The sequence below is a fragment of the Podarcis raffonei genome, chromosome 8 (genome assembly GCF_027172205.1).
Source record: "Podarcis raffonei isolate rPodRaf1 chromosome 8, rPodRaf1.pri, whole genome shotgun sequence".
NCBI classification, from domain to species: domain Eukaryota; kingdom Metazoa; phylum Chordata; class Lepidosauria; order Squamata; family Lacertidae; genus Podarcis; species Podarcis raffonei.
The window spans coordinates 16,726,775-16,742,594 of NC_070609.1; the positions used below are offsets into that span (position 1 = coordinate 16,726,775).

At 45.2% G+C, this 15,820-nt stretch overlaps 1 protein-coding gene across 1 annotated transcript in view; it reads left to right on the forward strand.

The window, feature by feature from the left end:
• Positions 1–8,732, forward strand: part of LOC128418471 (sialic acid-binding Ig-like lectin 13) — a 29,289-nt gene extending 20,557 nt beyond the window's left edge. The window contains exons 9-10 of the mRNA XM_053398174.1: positions 5,373–5,463; positions 7,072–8,732. Coding sequence (XP_053254149.1) covers positions 5,373–5,463; positions 7,072–7,275 — 295 coding nt within the window. The 3' untranslated portion in view covers positions 7,276–8,732. The remainder of the gene's footprint in view (positions 1–5,372; positions 5,464–7,071) is intronic.
• Positions 8,733–15,820: the final 7,088 nt, after the last annotated feature.

The following is a 15,820-nucleotide window of genomic DNA, read 5'->3' on the forward strand; positions in this document are numbered from 1 at the left end:
TGTAACTCATTGCATTTCTTGGCTTCTTGAATCAGGATTTGACTGTCCAAACTTGGCCACTGACCTATTTAGCCTCGTATTATATTCTGACAAGAAGGGCGGGTGGTGCTGTGGCCTAAACCGCTGAGACTCTTGGGCAGGCATAGGCAAACTTGACCCTCCAGATGTTTTGGGACTACAACTCCCATCATCCCTGACTACTGATCCTGTTAGCTAGGGATGATGGGAGTTGTAGTCCCCAAACATTTGGAGGGCCGAGTTTGCCTATGCCTGCTCTTGGGCATGCCGATCAGAAGATCGGCGGTTTGAATCCCTGCGACAGGGTGAGCTCCTGTTGCTCTGTCCCAGCTCCTGTCAACCTAGCAGTTCAAAAGCACACCAGTGCAAGTAGATAAATAGGTACTGCTGCAGCGGGAAGGTAAACAGCGTTTTAGTGCGCTCTGGCACTGGTCACGGTGTTCCATTGCGCCAGAAGCAGTTTAGTCATGCTGGCCACATGACCCGGAAAGCTTGGCTGGAAAAGCAAGATGAGCGCTGCAACCCCATAGTCTCCTTTGACTGGATTTAACCGTCCAGGGGTCCTTTACCTTTACCTTTTACCTGTATTCTGACTGGCAGTGACTCTCAAAAGGAAGGGCCCTTTGCTAGTGCTCTTGCTTGAGATCTTATTTTTTCTTAAAAAAGCTGGAGGGCCTAGGGCAGCTTTCCTCAACTTGATGTCCTCTTTATGTTGTTCGATTTCAGCCCCCATCATCCCTGACCCTTGAACAAGCTGGCTGGAGGATGAGGGACTTGTTGGAGAGGAATGACAGCTCAGTAGTGAAGGTTCAATCTCTGGCATCTCTAGGTTGGGCTGGCAAAAACTCCCTGCCTGGAACCCTGAATAGCTGCTGCCAGCCAGTGTAGGTGATACTGAGCTAGACTGACCAATGTTTCTCACTTGGTTGAAAGCAGCTTCTGATGGGCACCAGCTTCTGGAGGGCACCAGGTTGAAAAAGGCTAAGCTAGAGACTGAACCAGGGACCTTCTGCATCTGCTCTACTAGATGCATCCTCCAATTTTTAGAATCATAGAATTTTAGAATTGGAAGGGACCCCAAGGGTCATCTAGTCCAACCCATTCCAAAGCAGGAATGCTTCATTTTTAAAAATAATGTATTTTATTGATTTTTTAAAAGGCTTCCTTATGTACATTGGAGCAGCAAGCCTAACGTCTATAAAGTTGGAGTCTTCTAGGCATCGCTTGCTTAAGAAACATTGTACACCTTTATTAAACACTTTAGGAGCATGAAGTGTTATAAACATTACTCTGACCCCATCTGTCAACATAAGTGACCCATAACACTCTTCATTTCTTGACCTATCAGAGTGTCTCCTTCTATGAAGTCTAATAAAATATCGACCTCGTTTTCCAAACCACCCTCCCTCTTTCTCCCCTGTTTGTGATTTGGTGCGTGAGCCCACAGAAGCATTAGTTTCGCTCAGGAATAAATCCTCCATCATCAAGATTCTCCCTTCCTTGTCAATATATTGATAGACTACAACATATTTTACATTGCAAAAATCCAAGTTGGCTCGTTTCCCCGCATGCAGATTGTTTGACACAGTAGTAACTGGAGATGAAAATGTCTCCCTCGATTTTAATTTTGTAATGAATTCTGGTGCCTTCAGCCTAAATCAATATGCATTTCCTGAATTCTTAACGTAGTCTTACTTTCCTTGCATACCTTTTGAGAGAGAGAGAGAGAGAAATTCTCCCTTACTTATCGTGTTATGTAACAACCCAGGAGAAGGCAGAAAGTAAATCAGGATCTTCTAGTAAATCTCCAGGTGATTTGCAGTAGATCACCAGGGTTTTCAGACTCCCAGTTATTTTAATTACTGTAACAATAAAAAGGCAGCCCTAGCCACCATCAAGTTGCAACTGCCTTCTAAATTAAACTGCTGGGATGAAGAAAGCCTGAGAGGAAAACCTGGAATGGATTCTTGTGTAGCAGGACTGTAAGCTTGGTGCCGGTGCTGAAGACATGTTATTGGGATCTGCATGCGCTCAGAGACACCCTGTTTGTTAATTCTATATTGTCCCATTTGAAGCAACTATTTGCACAAGGCTTCAGTTGCTGTATCTTGTGGTCCTAGTAACACCTCTAGTATTAAACATTGTGGTTCTAGCAAAAAAAAAAATCAATCAAATCCCAAATAGAACTCACAAGCCTGAAATCTCCATGCCCCAATTAAATCCATTTAGTGTTTTTAGAATGCATTTAATCAGTGGTGCCTGGTGCCCATTGAAACCAGTAGGGGGGCAGGCAGGGAGCCCAAAAAAAGGTGGAGCCAGAGCCCAGGGTGGGAGGAGCCAACTAATTCTACTTTTGTCCCAATGAGTTCTACAAAGGCAGCACTGAGTAAGGAGGAGGAGGGGGGGTAAAGGGGACCCCTGACCGTTTGGCCCAGTCGCAGATGACTCTGGGGTTGCGGCGCTCAACTTGCTTTATTGGCCAAGGGAGCCGGCGTACAGCTTCTGGGTCATGTGGCCAGCATGACTAAGCCGCTTCTGGTGAACCAGAGCAGCGCACAGAAACGCCGTTTACCTTCCCGCCAGAGTGGTACCTATTTATCTACTTGCACTTTGACGTGCTTTTGAACTGCTAGGTTGGCAGGAGCAGGGACCGAGCAACGGGAGCTCACCCCGTCGCAGGGATTTGAACCGCCGACCTTCTGATCGGCAAGCCCTAGGCTCTGTGGTTTAGACCACAGTGCCACCCGCGTCCCTCAAGGAGGAGGAAGCTGGCTGCCAATGGACTGGTTTGTAAGTAAGAAGGCAGGTGGGGGGGCCCTGGCTGAGATCAGACTGAGGCTGGTGGGGCAGTGCCCCATTTGCCCTCACTAAATAGGCTCCCCCAAGAAAACTGCAACAGGAAGCAGGTGGGGAATTATACAATAGGTGCAAGGAAGTTGTACCATGGGCCCAAGCATGGTGAGATACGGGGAGGCATAACAGAGTCCTGCTCCTCCATCTTCCGGCGGTGTACAGAGGTGCAGACAAGTCCCCAAGCTGTCTCTCCTTTTCTCCCTACTGGACCAATGGACTGAGGACTATGACAGTGCATGTCCTAGGGTCAAAAGACACTTCTGTCGTGTTTGCATTCAGGCAATGCGCCTGGGGTAAGAGAGTAGATCTGTCCCCATAGAAGAAAGTAGAAGAAAGTAATATACTACATGACTGCAAATGATTTTCCTCTGTCAGTGGGAGGATTACTAGTGCAGCATTTGCTGTGCTATCTTGTTTGTCTTATTTATCTGAACACAGAGCATACCCATGAATAATCTTTCGAACAATTCCAGGAAATCACTGCAAAGTTTTCAATTAATCCCCCCCCCAATAAAACCATTTCTATCAAAACAGAACCTTAAAATGTTATCCGTATACAGTGGTACCTTGGTAGTTGAATGGCCTGGCTCCCGAACAAATCGGCTGCTGAACGCTGCAAACCCGGAAGTGAGTGTTCTGGTGTGTGAACATTTTTCAGAAGCTGAACGTCCAACATGGCTTCCATGGCTTCCGACTGAGTGCAGGAAGCTCCTGTAGCCAATCGGAAGCCGTGCCTTGGTTTTCGAACCGTTTGGGGAGTTGAACGGATTCCCAGAACGGATTAAATTTGACAACCAAGGTACCACTGTACTTGTTTCCTTTGGTTACTTTATCTGTTAAGAATTTCCCCGACTTTCTCTCTTATCTCAAAGTAATCCCCAGTCAAAGTGATAAGCAGATTCTTTGTATGTTTGCACCAGTGACTAGCCATTTGGGATTATTCCTTTTTGTTTGCATAGCAGCATCTTTGGAATTGTGGTTCTAAAACTGAACCAAAGCACCTCATGTTTATAAGAATTGTTGTTGTTTAGTCGTTTAGTCATGTCCGACTCTTCGTGACCCCATGGACCAGAGCACGCCAGGCACCCCTGTCTTCCACTGCCTCCCGCAGTTTGGTCAGACTCATGTTTGTAGCTTCGAGAACACTGTCCAAGAATAAGAATATACACTGTTAATTCTCAGAGCTGCTTAAAGCAGCGTTGCTCATTCACAAGGCTTCCCACTAAACTAGCCAATAATCTTTTCCAGGTCTTCTGCTAAATTTTCTCCATCCACGTCAGGTAAGCCTCTTGACTTGACCATTTCTCTCTCACACCCTGTTGTCTAATTCATCACTGTTCTCTTCTAACCGTCTTTTAATCTTCTTGGTCACTTACAATCTCAACTACTTTTGTAGCCGAATCAAAACATCCCAAATTTTGCTTCTATATACATGTAACCTCTCTCCTCATCTCCTCCAGCTCTTTGTTTATGATGTCAGGATTTTCTGTCTGCCTCTTTCTGGCTGCGATCCAGAACACACTTTCCTCCTCTTTGATTCTGTGATTGCTTTGAAATCTGAGTTCACTACTGAATAACATGCATAGGACCAGATCGTGATGAACATAGCCTTGATTCCAGCATTGCCTTATCTCTCTCCCACAATTTGGGGCCAAGCCATCTCATTGATATTTGTGTTTTCCTCACCCTGGCCTTTGCTGGCCTGTATAACTCAAACTTTTTCTCCTTCTATTTTTATTTTATTTTAGGGTTCCCCATCTCCTTTGGTACATGAGGAATAGCAGGCATGGTGTCAGGGTTTAGGGCTTGTACAACACTTAAAAGAGACATGAGATCATTTCCTTGGGGAGATGGTGGCTGCATTCACATGGCAGTCTATTCTGCTCTCCCAACATTTCCCTGCTAATTTCCGCATTACGCTTGTGTGTATCACCTCTATAAATATAGAAGAATATAGCAAAAGTCTAGAGCTTATTTTCGTGTTTTTTGCTTCTGCAAAAAAATATGTTTTTGCAAATAACTGAGAAATGAGCACTAAACTTGTGCTATAGTTGGCTACATTCTGGGAGTGGCTTACACATCGTGTGAAAGCTCGAATATAATGCAAAAATTAATGGTTGGGGAAATGTTGGGGAAATAGAATGAACTGCTGTATGAATGCAGCTGGTGAGTGTCTGGAACAGCTCCTGTAACAAGGGAAGAAATTGGAGTTTCTCATCTGTGCACACCAAGCACTGCAAGTTTTGACTTCCACCAGTGGTGGCTGGTGCCAGGTTTGTAAGTAAGAAGGCAAGCAAGTGGGATTGCCCTAAGAGACCAGCCTCCACCAACTTATACCACTGCAGCTTAAGCCAATGCTAAGAGTCAGCACTCCTGTCCCTGTTATGTGCATATTCTGGACATTAAAAAGAAAAAGAAAAATGGATTGAGGAGTGGCATGAGCTAACTGGAGGTGGCGTGAGGTCAGTTAAATGAAAAGGGGATGAAATTTCTCTCTGCAGGTACCCAAAGGACAGAAAACCTTTGACTGCCTCAGAATCTATCGCAAAGCCCTTGACTCATGTCCACAACGAGCTTTCCCCAGATGTCAAGGTCTGTAGCACCTGCCTCTCAGCTGTCACGCTTAAAAAGTCCACACCAGCACTTTGATTGCTTGCAGTCCAAAGTTGTGTTCAGGCAGGGTGGAGGGCGGCGGTGGCAGTGGCAAATGCCAGCCTCCCCCCCCCTCCCCAAAGTCATCATTTTCATATACACGTCTCCTGTCCCTGGCCTTCCTCATGCTGCATGCAGAAGACCTCCATAGGGAGTTTTGGTTGGCATCCATCTGTCTCAGGAGACGATGAAAGAGTAAGCCTTTGAGGGTGAAGTCAAACCATTGGGAGAATTACAGTGCCTGCTGTGGCTGTAGGGACCGATAGGGAAAAGACATGTTTTGCTGCAGCTGGGGCAGATGAAGGCGTCCGGTTGTTTGCCGCTGCAGATGTACCACAGTGTTTCTTCTCCCAGCGGTCATTACTGTTGGTCACGGCTGTGGATTTACAACCTGACTGTCTGTCTCCAGGTGCTGTGGTTATCTGCAAGGGATTCCCACACAATGTTGAAAGGCTTCATGCCACATTTGCAGTTGAATCCCTTGAACAATGGGGGACCCTGCTTTATCAGATTGCACGTTGCAGGGAGGGAAAACTCAGTCTTGAAGGCTGAATGTGGCCCTCCAAGCTCCTTGGGACTCTGCAGTGGCAGAGCAAGCCGATTGGGCGCCTGGGGTGGCGTGTGTGCCCTGCGTCCAGGGGTGGGGCCAGCCGCCCATGGGGAGGGGCAAGCCAGGGCAGGACGCTCCGCGGGTCCACTGAGGAGTCTGCCTGCCTCCTCCCAGTCAGCCGCCCTATAGCTGGGGGGGGGGGAGGCAGTGGGCAGACCATTTGGGGCAGCCTGAGGGTGTCCAAGCCATTGCGCCACTCCCAGGAGAGACACGTGGCTCAGGCGCACTGCAGTCCCCCTGGTGAGTGCTGCCCAGCATTTTGTCACCCCCCTCAGTGGTGACACCTGGGGCAACCCGCCCCCACTGCCCCCCTTCCTCCTCCCCTGGAACTCTGCCCAGGCCCCATTGACCCAGTTCATGCACCTCACAGCTCTACACCCTCCTGTAGTGAGTTTTCCTGGCTGGGATGTTTCCTTGAACTGTGAATTTTCACCTTGCTTGTCAGGCTGGAGAATGGTTACACACATTTTTTACACTCCCGCCACTGGGATGCAGTCCACAAAGGGCTTTCCACAAGGCATGTGTCCCTTGGGTAGGGAAAAAAGTTCCCAACTCCGGACAGAAATCATTCCACTTGTGTTCAAGGAAAGGTTTATAGGTTCCTGGAGCAATACGAGGAAAGTCAGGGACTGAGCAAAGGCAGACATGATGACACTGGAATGGGGCTTGTGCACATCCCCATGGCCTCAGATAACCATGCGTCCCTTCATTCATTCACAGAGATGAAATTTGGGTTTTGTTTGTTTCTAATTTGAAAGGCAAAAGCTCTGAGGGCCTTTTAAGGTTAGAAATAAAGCAAAGAAGGAAGAAAGTGCTCAAGATTTGGGGGAGGGAGAAGCTGTTTGTTCTTAAGTTTCGCAGTCCAGGTTATGGATAAGCTTTAAAGTAGCTCAATCCTGGGTTTTGCATAATGTTTGCTTGTTGTTTTTCACCAACAGCGTAACAGCCTCACGGTCCCTAATCCAGACGAAGGCAAGGACGCTCCTGAAGATCAAGAGAAGTTTGACGAATTCCCCGACCAAATGTCCAACGACCCCGAAGAGTTGCATTACGCATCTCTCAACTTTGGTGAACTGAAATGTTTACCGGAACCCACTTCAGAAGAATCCAAATCAGATTATGCTGAAATCAAGAAGGTCTAGTCTGCAGATGTTGAAAGAGGAGCCGGAGAGGCAGATTTAAGAGGATTTCTCAAGTCTAGTTGACACTGCGAACAAAGGAGGTCACCTCCTGGTTCTGATCTGCTGTCTGCCCTCCGAAGAAACTTCTTCCTCATAGTGTTCATGTGTCAATTATCCTTCCTGCTCTTGTCCATTTCTCTATACCCCCTTTGGGGAAAGCATAGGCTGCCTATTGTTTACTCTGGCACTGAAACATGACCTGCAGCAAGTGAAGGAAGGGGGAAAGGGGCCTGTAGCTTTGTGGCAGAGCACATGCTTTTCATGCGCAAAGCCCTGGGTTCCACCCTCCAGCCAAAGGCTCTGAGGCTTCAGGGGTGGGAGACGATGCCCACCTGGGATTCTTAGAAACCACGTCTTGTCAGTAAGGCCGGCCTGAACATTAGGCAGAGTAGGGTGACTGCCTCAGGCAGCAAATGTTGAGGGGCAGCAGGGGCAGCCTCCTAGCTGTTTGCCAGTATTGAAGTGAGATTCAACTGCCACTCTAGGCAGCTCCTTTGTGTGGAAAGCAGGGGGCACCATCTTGTCCTATACCTCACCAGCAAAATGTATTGGGACAGCTCTGGCCATCGGAGCAAAGAACATTTATTTTAAGGGAGCTTTGTAGGCTCAGTTTAGCCCCTTCCTGCAAAAAGCTCCACCCCCTGATTTTTAACGGGTGTCAAACTTGCTAAAAGCAGAGGTGAGAGCCTGAGCAATGTCTCTACCCACCCTCACTCGTGTCTCATCAAAACATAGGAAGATGTTTTCTACTGTGTCAAGCCATCTGTCTATTAAGCTCAGAACTGTCCACACTGGCTGGTAGCAGCTGTCCAAGGTTTTGGGCAGCGGGCAGTCCCTATCTGGAGATGTCAGGGTTGAACCCTCAATGCAGAGCAGGTGCTCTTCAAAAATTTGCGTGCACGCAGAGGACTTCTGAGCACAGCCTTTTCGATTTCAGCCGCGTGTTTCAGAAATGAGGTCTCAGGCTGAATATGTGTTATTCATTCTATAGGAATGGCATTGCAAGAATTAAGGCTGCAACACCGCGTGGTAGCTAGTTGGAGACTCCTAAGGATGCAGACAAGAGAGCAACTCCCAGGATATTTTATTTAGGATAGCTGTTTCTAGCTGTCTTCATTTGCTAATAATCTTATTGTTTTGTTCTTTATGTAAACTGCTTTGAGGGTTTGCGACAATCGAGTGGCATATAAATATTGCGAAATGAACGAATAAAATCAACAAAGTCTTGCAGCTCCGCCTGCCTGTCAACCAAAGAGTGACATCTCACAGCACGTGCCTTTCTGCAGGCATTGATTTGCAGCCTGCTGCAGGCTTTGAAAAGAATCCTCAGAGTCCCAGTGTTGTTGTTTTCCATTAAAGAAAGAAACAACCAGCCATATCACAAAATGCCATTTACTACAGACTCATAAATAACCACTTGTCCAATCGCCTATGGAAAGCCAGAGCTGCCTCTGGGGCAGTCTTGACTTTTGCAGGCTGGAATACAGCGGAGGCCGGTCCATTACGGGGGCCTCAGCCTGCCTTCAGGCATGGGATGGGCAGGTAAAGATGTGGCTGGGGCTGCCTTGTCCACAAACCCCCTGCAGTTTAATAGATGAATCCCAGGATAACTTCCTGCGTGGGAATTGCATCCTCCTCAAGGCCATTTGGATGCCTGTAAAGACTGCATTGTGCCTACAGTACGACTAGTTTCTGGTTTATTTATTTTTTACTTCCCCCTAGCCTTCTATCTTTTCCAGCTACATGCATAAACACACACACTCTTTAACTGCATTGTTGGCATGATTCTGATGAAAAGGTGTGTTCTCGTTTTGTAAACAATGCATTATAATCAGTGTTTTATTTCTAGAAAAATAGGGGCAGGTACTCACCAGGAAGTTGTAACAGTAAATACAGTGGTACCTCGGGTTAAGAACTTAATTCGTTCCAGAGGTCCGTTCTTAACCTGACACTGTTCTTAACCTGAGGTACCACTTTAGCTAATGGGGCCTCCCGCTGCCGCAACGCGATTTCTGTTCTCATCCTGAAGCAAAGTTCTTAATCCCGAGGTACTATTTCTGGGTTAGTGAAGTCTGTAACCTGACGCGCCTGTAACCTGAAGCGTCTGTAACCCGAGGTACCATTGTATCACACTTTTTAACAATAACAAAATTAGGTGCCAGTATTGCATACCTTGGAGAGAGAGGGGGAGGGGAAGCACTGATTATAGTCCTGCTGTTTTTTTAAAAAACCTGCAAAACAAAGCATACAAAAATGATGCCAACAATGACTCAGAAATTGCAGGACACGGAGAGTACAAAATGAATGAAGGAGAAATATCTTGCCCTGCCTTCTCTGGAAGAAAAGTGAGTGCTGGGGAGAGAGTAATAAAACCTTCTGTCCACCTGTCAATGTGTATTGGAATGCTTTGCGACGGTGCAGCCTCTGTGAAAATTCCAATGGCCCTTTCCTCCGCTTGCCGCCCGGCACAAACCAAGCTGCGCAATCCTCTGGCCGCAAGAATGAGACGGTTGCCTCCTCTATAAATAAATAGCCGCTCACTGTCAAACCAGCTGGTGGTGCTCATTCTGCAGGCAGGCCTGCTGGCTGTGCGATGTCATGGTGCCAGTGCGGTTGCAAGATCCGCAGAGAGGAGCTTTCTTTGTTGGAAAGGTGTGAGGAGGATGAGTCAGTGCGAGAAATCACACGGCAACAGTGACATCAGCTGGCCGGAAAGGGACAGGGATGACACCGTCCAAGGAGAAAAGCAGCACAAATGACGCAGCCTAAGCAAACCTGGATATCTATTTATTTTGGAAGCAGGTCATGGGTCCATCTATTAAAACTGGCAGCAACTTTCTAGGGACTCAGGCAGAGTTGTCTTCCATCACTAGAGATGTCAGGGGTTAGGAATGTCTGCATGCATGCTGTTGTAAACAGCATTTACTTTATGGGGTATCCAAGAGCCCAGATAGAGTCCTTACGTTAGGTTCCTTATTGGTAGGAGAAAATAACAGAGGCCAACCAGAGAATATTGAGAAGCAAAGCAGCTAGTAAGCTTGATCTTTATTGATCTGTTGCAACAGGGTGCTCCCCTCACCCGCAAGAAAGGAGGAGGAATCCAGAAACCCAGAACAATGGCACGCAAGGCCTTATAAAGACTTTTGAAATTGCCACCCTGTAGATCAAGACCACCCCCAGAAACATCATACATACATCACAGAAGGGGTGTAACCTAAGACCACCCCTCAGATACATCATACCTACATCACAGAAAAGGCCGTCTAAAACAGAAATTTGAATGTTGTTTTTCTCCTGTCGTTGTTTATCTCCTGTCTGGCAGGTTACTTGATTGGATACCCTGCTAACTAGATTGGATTGCCTGGGGAGCCTAGCCAGTCTTTTGTAATGATAAATACTTAGTTCCTGGGCCCTTGCCCTGCTTCATTTTGCTCTCCAAGGCCAAACTTGCCAGTTGTTCCTTTTATCTCTTGATTCCCTACTTTAGCATTCCAATCCCCTATAATGAGAAGAACATCCTTCTTTGGTGTCACTTCTATAAGGTGTTGTAAGTCCTCATAGAATTGGTCAATTTCAGTTTCTTCAGCACCAGTAGTTGGTGCATAAACTTGGATTACTGTTATGTTAAAAGGTCTGCCTTGGATTCGTATCGAGATCATTCTATCATTTTTGAGATGGTATCCCAGTACTGCTTTCGCCACTCTTTTGTTGACTATGAGGGCCACTCCATTTCTTTTGCGGGTTTCTTGCCCACAGTAGTAGATATGATGGTCATCCGAACTGAATTCGCCCACTCTCGTCCATTTTAGTTCACTGATGCCCAGGATGTCAATATTTATTCTTGCCATCTCATTTTTGACCACATCCAACTTACCTAGGTTCATGGTTCTTACATTCCAGGTTCCTATGCAATATTTTTCTTTACAGCATTGGACTTTCCTTTCGCTTCCATGCATATCCGCAACTGAACGTCCTTTCGGCTTTGGCCCAGCCGCTTCATCAGCTCTGGATCTACTTGTACTTGTCCTCCGCTCTTCCCCAGTAGCATGTTGGACGCCTTCCGACCTGAGGGGCTCATCTTCCAGCGTCATAACTTTTATATGCCTGTTGTCTTTGTCCATGGAGTTTTCTTGGCAGGGATACTGGAGTGGCTTGCCGGTTCCTCCTCCAGGTGGATCACGTTTGGTCAAAACTCTCCACTATGACCTGTTCATCTTGGGTGCCCTGCTCGGCATAGTTCATAGCTTCTCTGAGTTCTTCAAGCCCCTTCGCCACGGCAAGGCAGTGATCCATGAAGGAGAAATGAAAAATAACAATACACAAACCACAAAAACTAGCATATGAAAAACAAATCCAAATCTTACAAATTAATAATATAAACACTAAAAAGGAAAACAAACATTGACTTCCACCAATCCCACAGCACCTCCTTTACCTCTCATTGTATCTTCCTGTTTTCCTTATCATCTCTATCCTAGCATCTAGATATAAATCCCTCTTTCTTACCCTTTCACTTCACAAGGTTATTCCAGACTCAGCCAGATTTCTGTCCTTGAACCTTGGCTTTTAAGGTATTCATTTAGGTACTCCCATTTCTTTTTCACTTCACTTTTGGGTTTTTGTCTTATTATACCTGTCAGTTTGGCTAATTCTAAACATTCTGAAAGCTTACATAACCATCCTATTTAATAATAATAATAATAATAATAATAATAATAATAATAATAATAATATCCCGCCTATCTGACTGGGTTGCCCCAGCCACTCTGAGCAGCTTCCAACATATATAGAAACGTAATAAAACTTTAAACATGTAAAAAGTTCCTTAAACAGGGCTGCCTTCAGGTGTCTTCTAAAGGTTGTATAGTTACTTATCTCCTTGGCTCGGAGGTCGCGTAACTCCTTACCCTCCACCATTTCTCCAGTCAAAACAGGGATGTCCTAAGGAAAAGTGGGATATTCCACGGTCAAATCAGAAACCGGGACGGCTTCTGTAAATCCAGGACTGTCCCAGGAAAATAGGGACACTTGGATCGTCGGCAGCACCCCTGTGGGCACCCAGCAGGCCCTGCCACCTCTGCCAATGGTTCCCAGCAAGAACTCTCACAATCTCACTGAAATCTCAAGAGAGCTTGTGCATTTGCAGGTTCTTGACTGAAGCCCCAGCCGCTGTTTTGTGGGTGCAACCAAAAACACAAGTAAGGGAGACCTTGGTGGTGGGGCCAGGACCTTCCCATGTTATCTTGGGCAATAAAACAGGATGGGCCACTTCACTGCTCTACCATTTACTAGGGACCTTCCATGTCTCTGGTATAATAATAATAATAATAATAATAATAATAATAATAATAATAAATTTTATTTATAGCCCGCCCACCCCGGCCAGAGCCGGGCTCAGGGCAGCTAACACCAGTAAAATTACAGCAAAATCATACTAGGAAAAAACAACACCAATTTAAAATACAGGTTAAAATGCAATTTAAAATGCAGCCTCATTTTAAAAGTAGCCCATAGATCAAAACCATAAGGGGAGGGAAAACATAAGGGTCAGACTGAGTCCAAAGCAAAGGCCAGGCAGAACAGCTCTGTATTGCAGGCCCTGTGGAAAGATGTCAAGTCCTGCAGGGCCCTAGTCTCTTGTGACAGAGCGTTCCACCAAGTCGGGGCCAGTACCGAAAAGGCCCTGGCCCTAGTATGGATGTGTGGTCATTTTCTCTGGAGGCTCTCTCTGTGGTTCTTCAGGGGAATGCAAGGGGTCATTGAACTGCAAAGGGAAAGGTGCATGTGTGAATGCTCATTGCCCATAACTTCATTCAAACCAGGGTTGTTTCGCAGGGTTACCAGCTGCACACAGAGACTCAACAAATGTATAGCTTACATTCTTATAGAGAACCTGCGACCCTTCAGATGCCGCCTCTTTCTGAGCACTTAAACTCAGGGGCATCCAATGGAATGTTGGAAGAGTCAGGACAAATACAATACTTTTTCATGCATTGTTGGACTATGGAACTCTCTCCCACTGGAAGCAACAGTGGCCACCAATTAGGATGGCTTTAAAAGAAAATTCATGGAGGGAAAAGCTACCAGTGGCTACTAACCTTGATGGCTACGCTCTGCCTCCATGGCTGGAGTCAGAAATGCTTCTGAATACCAGTTACTGGAAACCACAAAAGTGGAATGGTTTCTTGCACTCGGGTTCTTCTTGCAAGTTTCCCACAGGTTGCTGGACTGGGGGGGGGGCACTGGGTGCAACTGGAACAGAAGTACTGCCCTTATCTAGGACTAAGACTGATGGACTGTTGTTGCCACAACACCAGAGCTCCATTTGCCTTTAATAGCCTAGCCTACAGAGAATTTTAATGGAAACAGGAGCAGAAATTGCTGAAGTTTACTTATCAGCCCTATGTCCTGAATGGCAATCAATCTTCTGACTGCAAATGGCATTCGCTGCTGTTGCTTTCAGTCCGCAATTGATACTTAATGGATTGCATCCTTTCCCAATCACATTGTGTTTCCTTTGCATGGAAATGTATGGGGGGAAATAATGCAACAACAACATATGTTACGTGATTATGTCACAGTGGACTGCAAAATGAATAACGTAGTTTTTTGGCAGAAGATGAACTGCAGTGGAATGGAGGCGGCGCTGCATGCAAAGAACACAGAGTGGACCAAAAAACAATACACCCCTCTAGCCAAGTATTGGAAGACACAAGATCTACCCACCGTGGAGGAATGGCAGACGCAAGTGATCGACTACATGGAGATGGCTGAAATGACTGGCAGAATCTGTGACCAGGGAGAAGAATTGATGGAACAGGACTGGAAAAAGTTTAAGGACTATTTACAAAAATACTGTAAAATCTTTGAGTGTTAATATGATGTGGGAAGTGAAGGTAACAGGGTTTGTGTGATTTGGTTAAATGTGAATGAAAAGAAGAATGTTAAAAAGGATAGGGGGTTATGAACAGAACATTATTATGTCATAGTATATAAGACGAGGTATGGACTAAAATAATGGAAAATTGGGACATAATAACTAGAAGAATATAAAATTAAGTATGGTTTAAATAAGGTCTTGAACTTGCTGAATTTGATTGGAATAAAGAGGAACACAAAAAAGGGGGATGTGAGGAGGTCAAGACAGAGGGGCATGGAACTTTATAAATTTAAGAAAGTGGGTTTTTCTTTTTTCTTTTTTCTTATTTTTCTCTTTTTTCTGCTATATATTTTTGTTTTTGTGCTGTATTTGTTTTGTATATGAGCTTTATGTATGGAAATGATACATTTTGAAATGATGAATCTTTTGTTTTGTAAAACCTTAATAAACATTTATTTAAAAAAACAAAAAAACAAAACAAAAAACAATACACCCCTACTTACAAGTGGTAAGAGCTCTAAGTGGCAAGGACCAGTCTGGATAGTTAGCCTGGGTGAGGACTTGAAGTTTCCATCCCCAAAAAAGTTTTTTATTTGAGTTTCCATTGAAATGAGGCTGTATTTTAATGTTTTAATGTTGTATTTTAATCTTGTTTTTAAGTTGTATTTCAATCAATTTGTTTTTATATTGGGTGTTAGCCGCCCTGAGTCCGGTCTTGGCTGGGGGAGGGTGGGGCATAAATAAAAATTATTATTATTATTATTATTATTATTATTATTATTATTATTACCAGTGGATCGGAAGAGTTGTGGGGAAGAAAGTTAAACCACATCACCTGTAGTAGGCACTCAGTAGGCAAGCTGCTCACTTGCACAAGGAACATTTTTGAAAACTCCTAATTTAGGCATGCATATAAAATATTTAACAAACGTAAGGTGTAAAGGCAAACCTTAGAGAGTGCCAGTAGAACATTTAATCCGCTTTTGTTGCCAACAGTTGGTAATAAAACGATGGCACCTTCAATTGAACCAGCTTTTTAAGTGAATAACTTGTATGTACGAAGCATTTCTCTCTCTCTTCCTGCAGCCCTGGGTACCGCAACCTGAGATCTTTTTGCAGCAAGATGTGCTTAATTAAGAACAAACTGAAAGTCTATACCCACTTACCTGGGAATGTGCCTCGCTGGGGATCAGGGAGTATTTGATTTGGTTCGCATTTAAATGTGAATCTATCTCATTTGCACTTCCTGAAACAATCTGTGGCCTGAAACAAAGCCTTCCTTTGATATTCGCACTTCTCTGAATTTTGCCATGCAGTTTTCCAGCCAAGTGGTGTGTGCCAAAAGTGTGCCTAGCGCTGCATATATTGGGGAGAGTAACATACAGAAGTGCCTTAGATTAAGGAAAATATAAATATCAGAGCAGACATATATATATCAGATTGCACTCTAACAGTGCAAGCCTGTTCTTCTTTGCTCAGAAGTTACGTAAGTCTCCTTGTGTTCAGTGGGGCTTGTTGCCAGGTAATTGTGTTGAGAGTTGCTGCCTTAGGCTCCAGTCCTAAGTACACTTCCCTGGGAGGAAGCCTCATTGTACACAGCAAGGCTTCCTTCAGAACAAACATTCA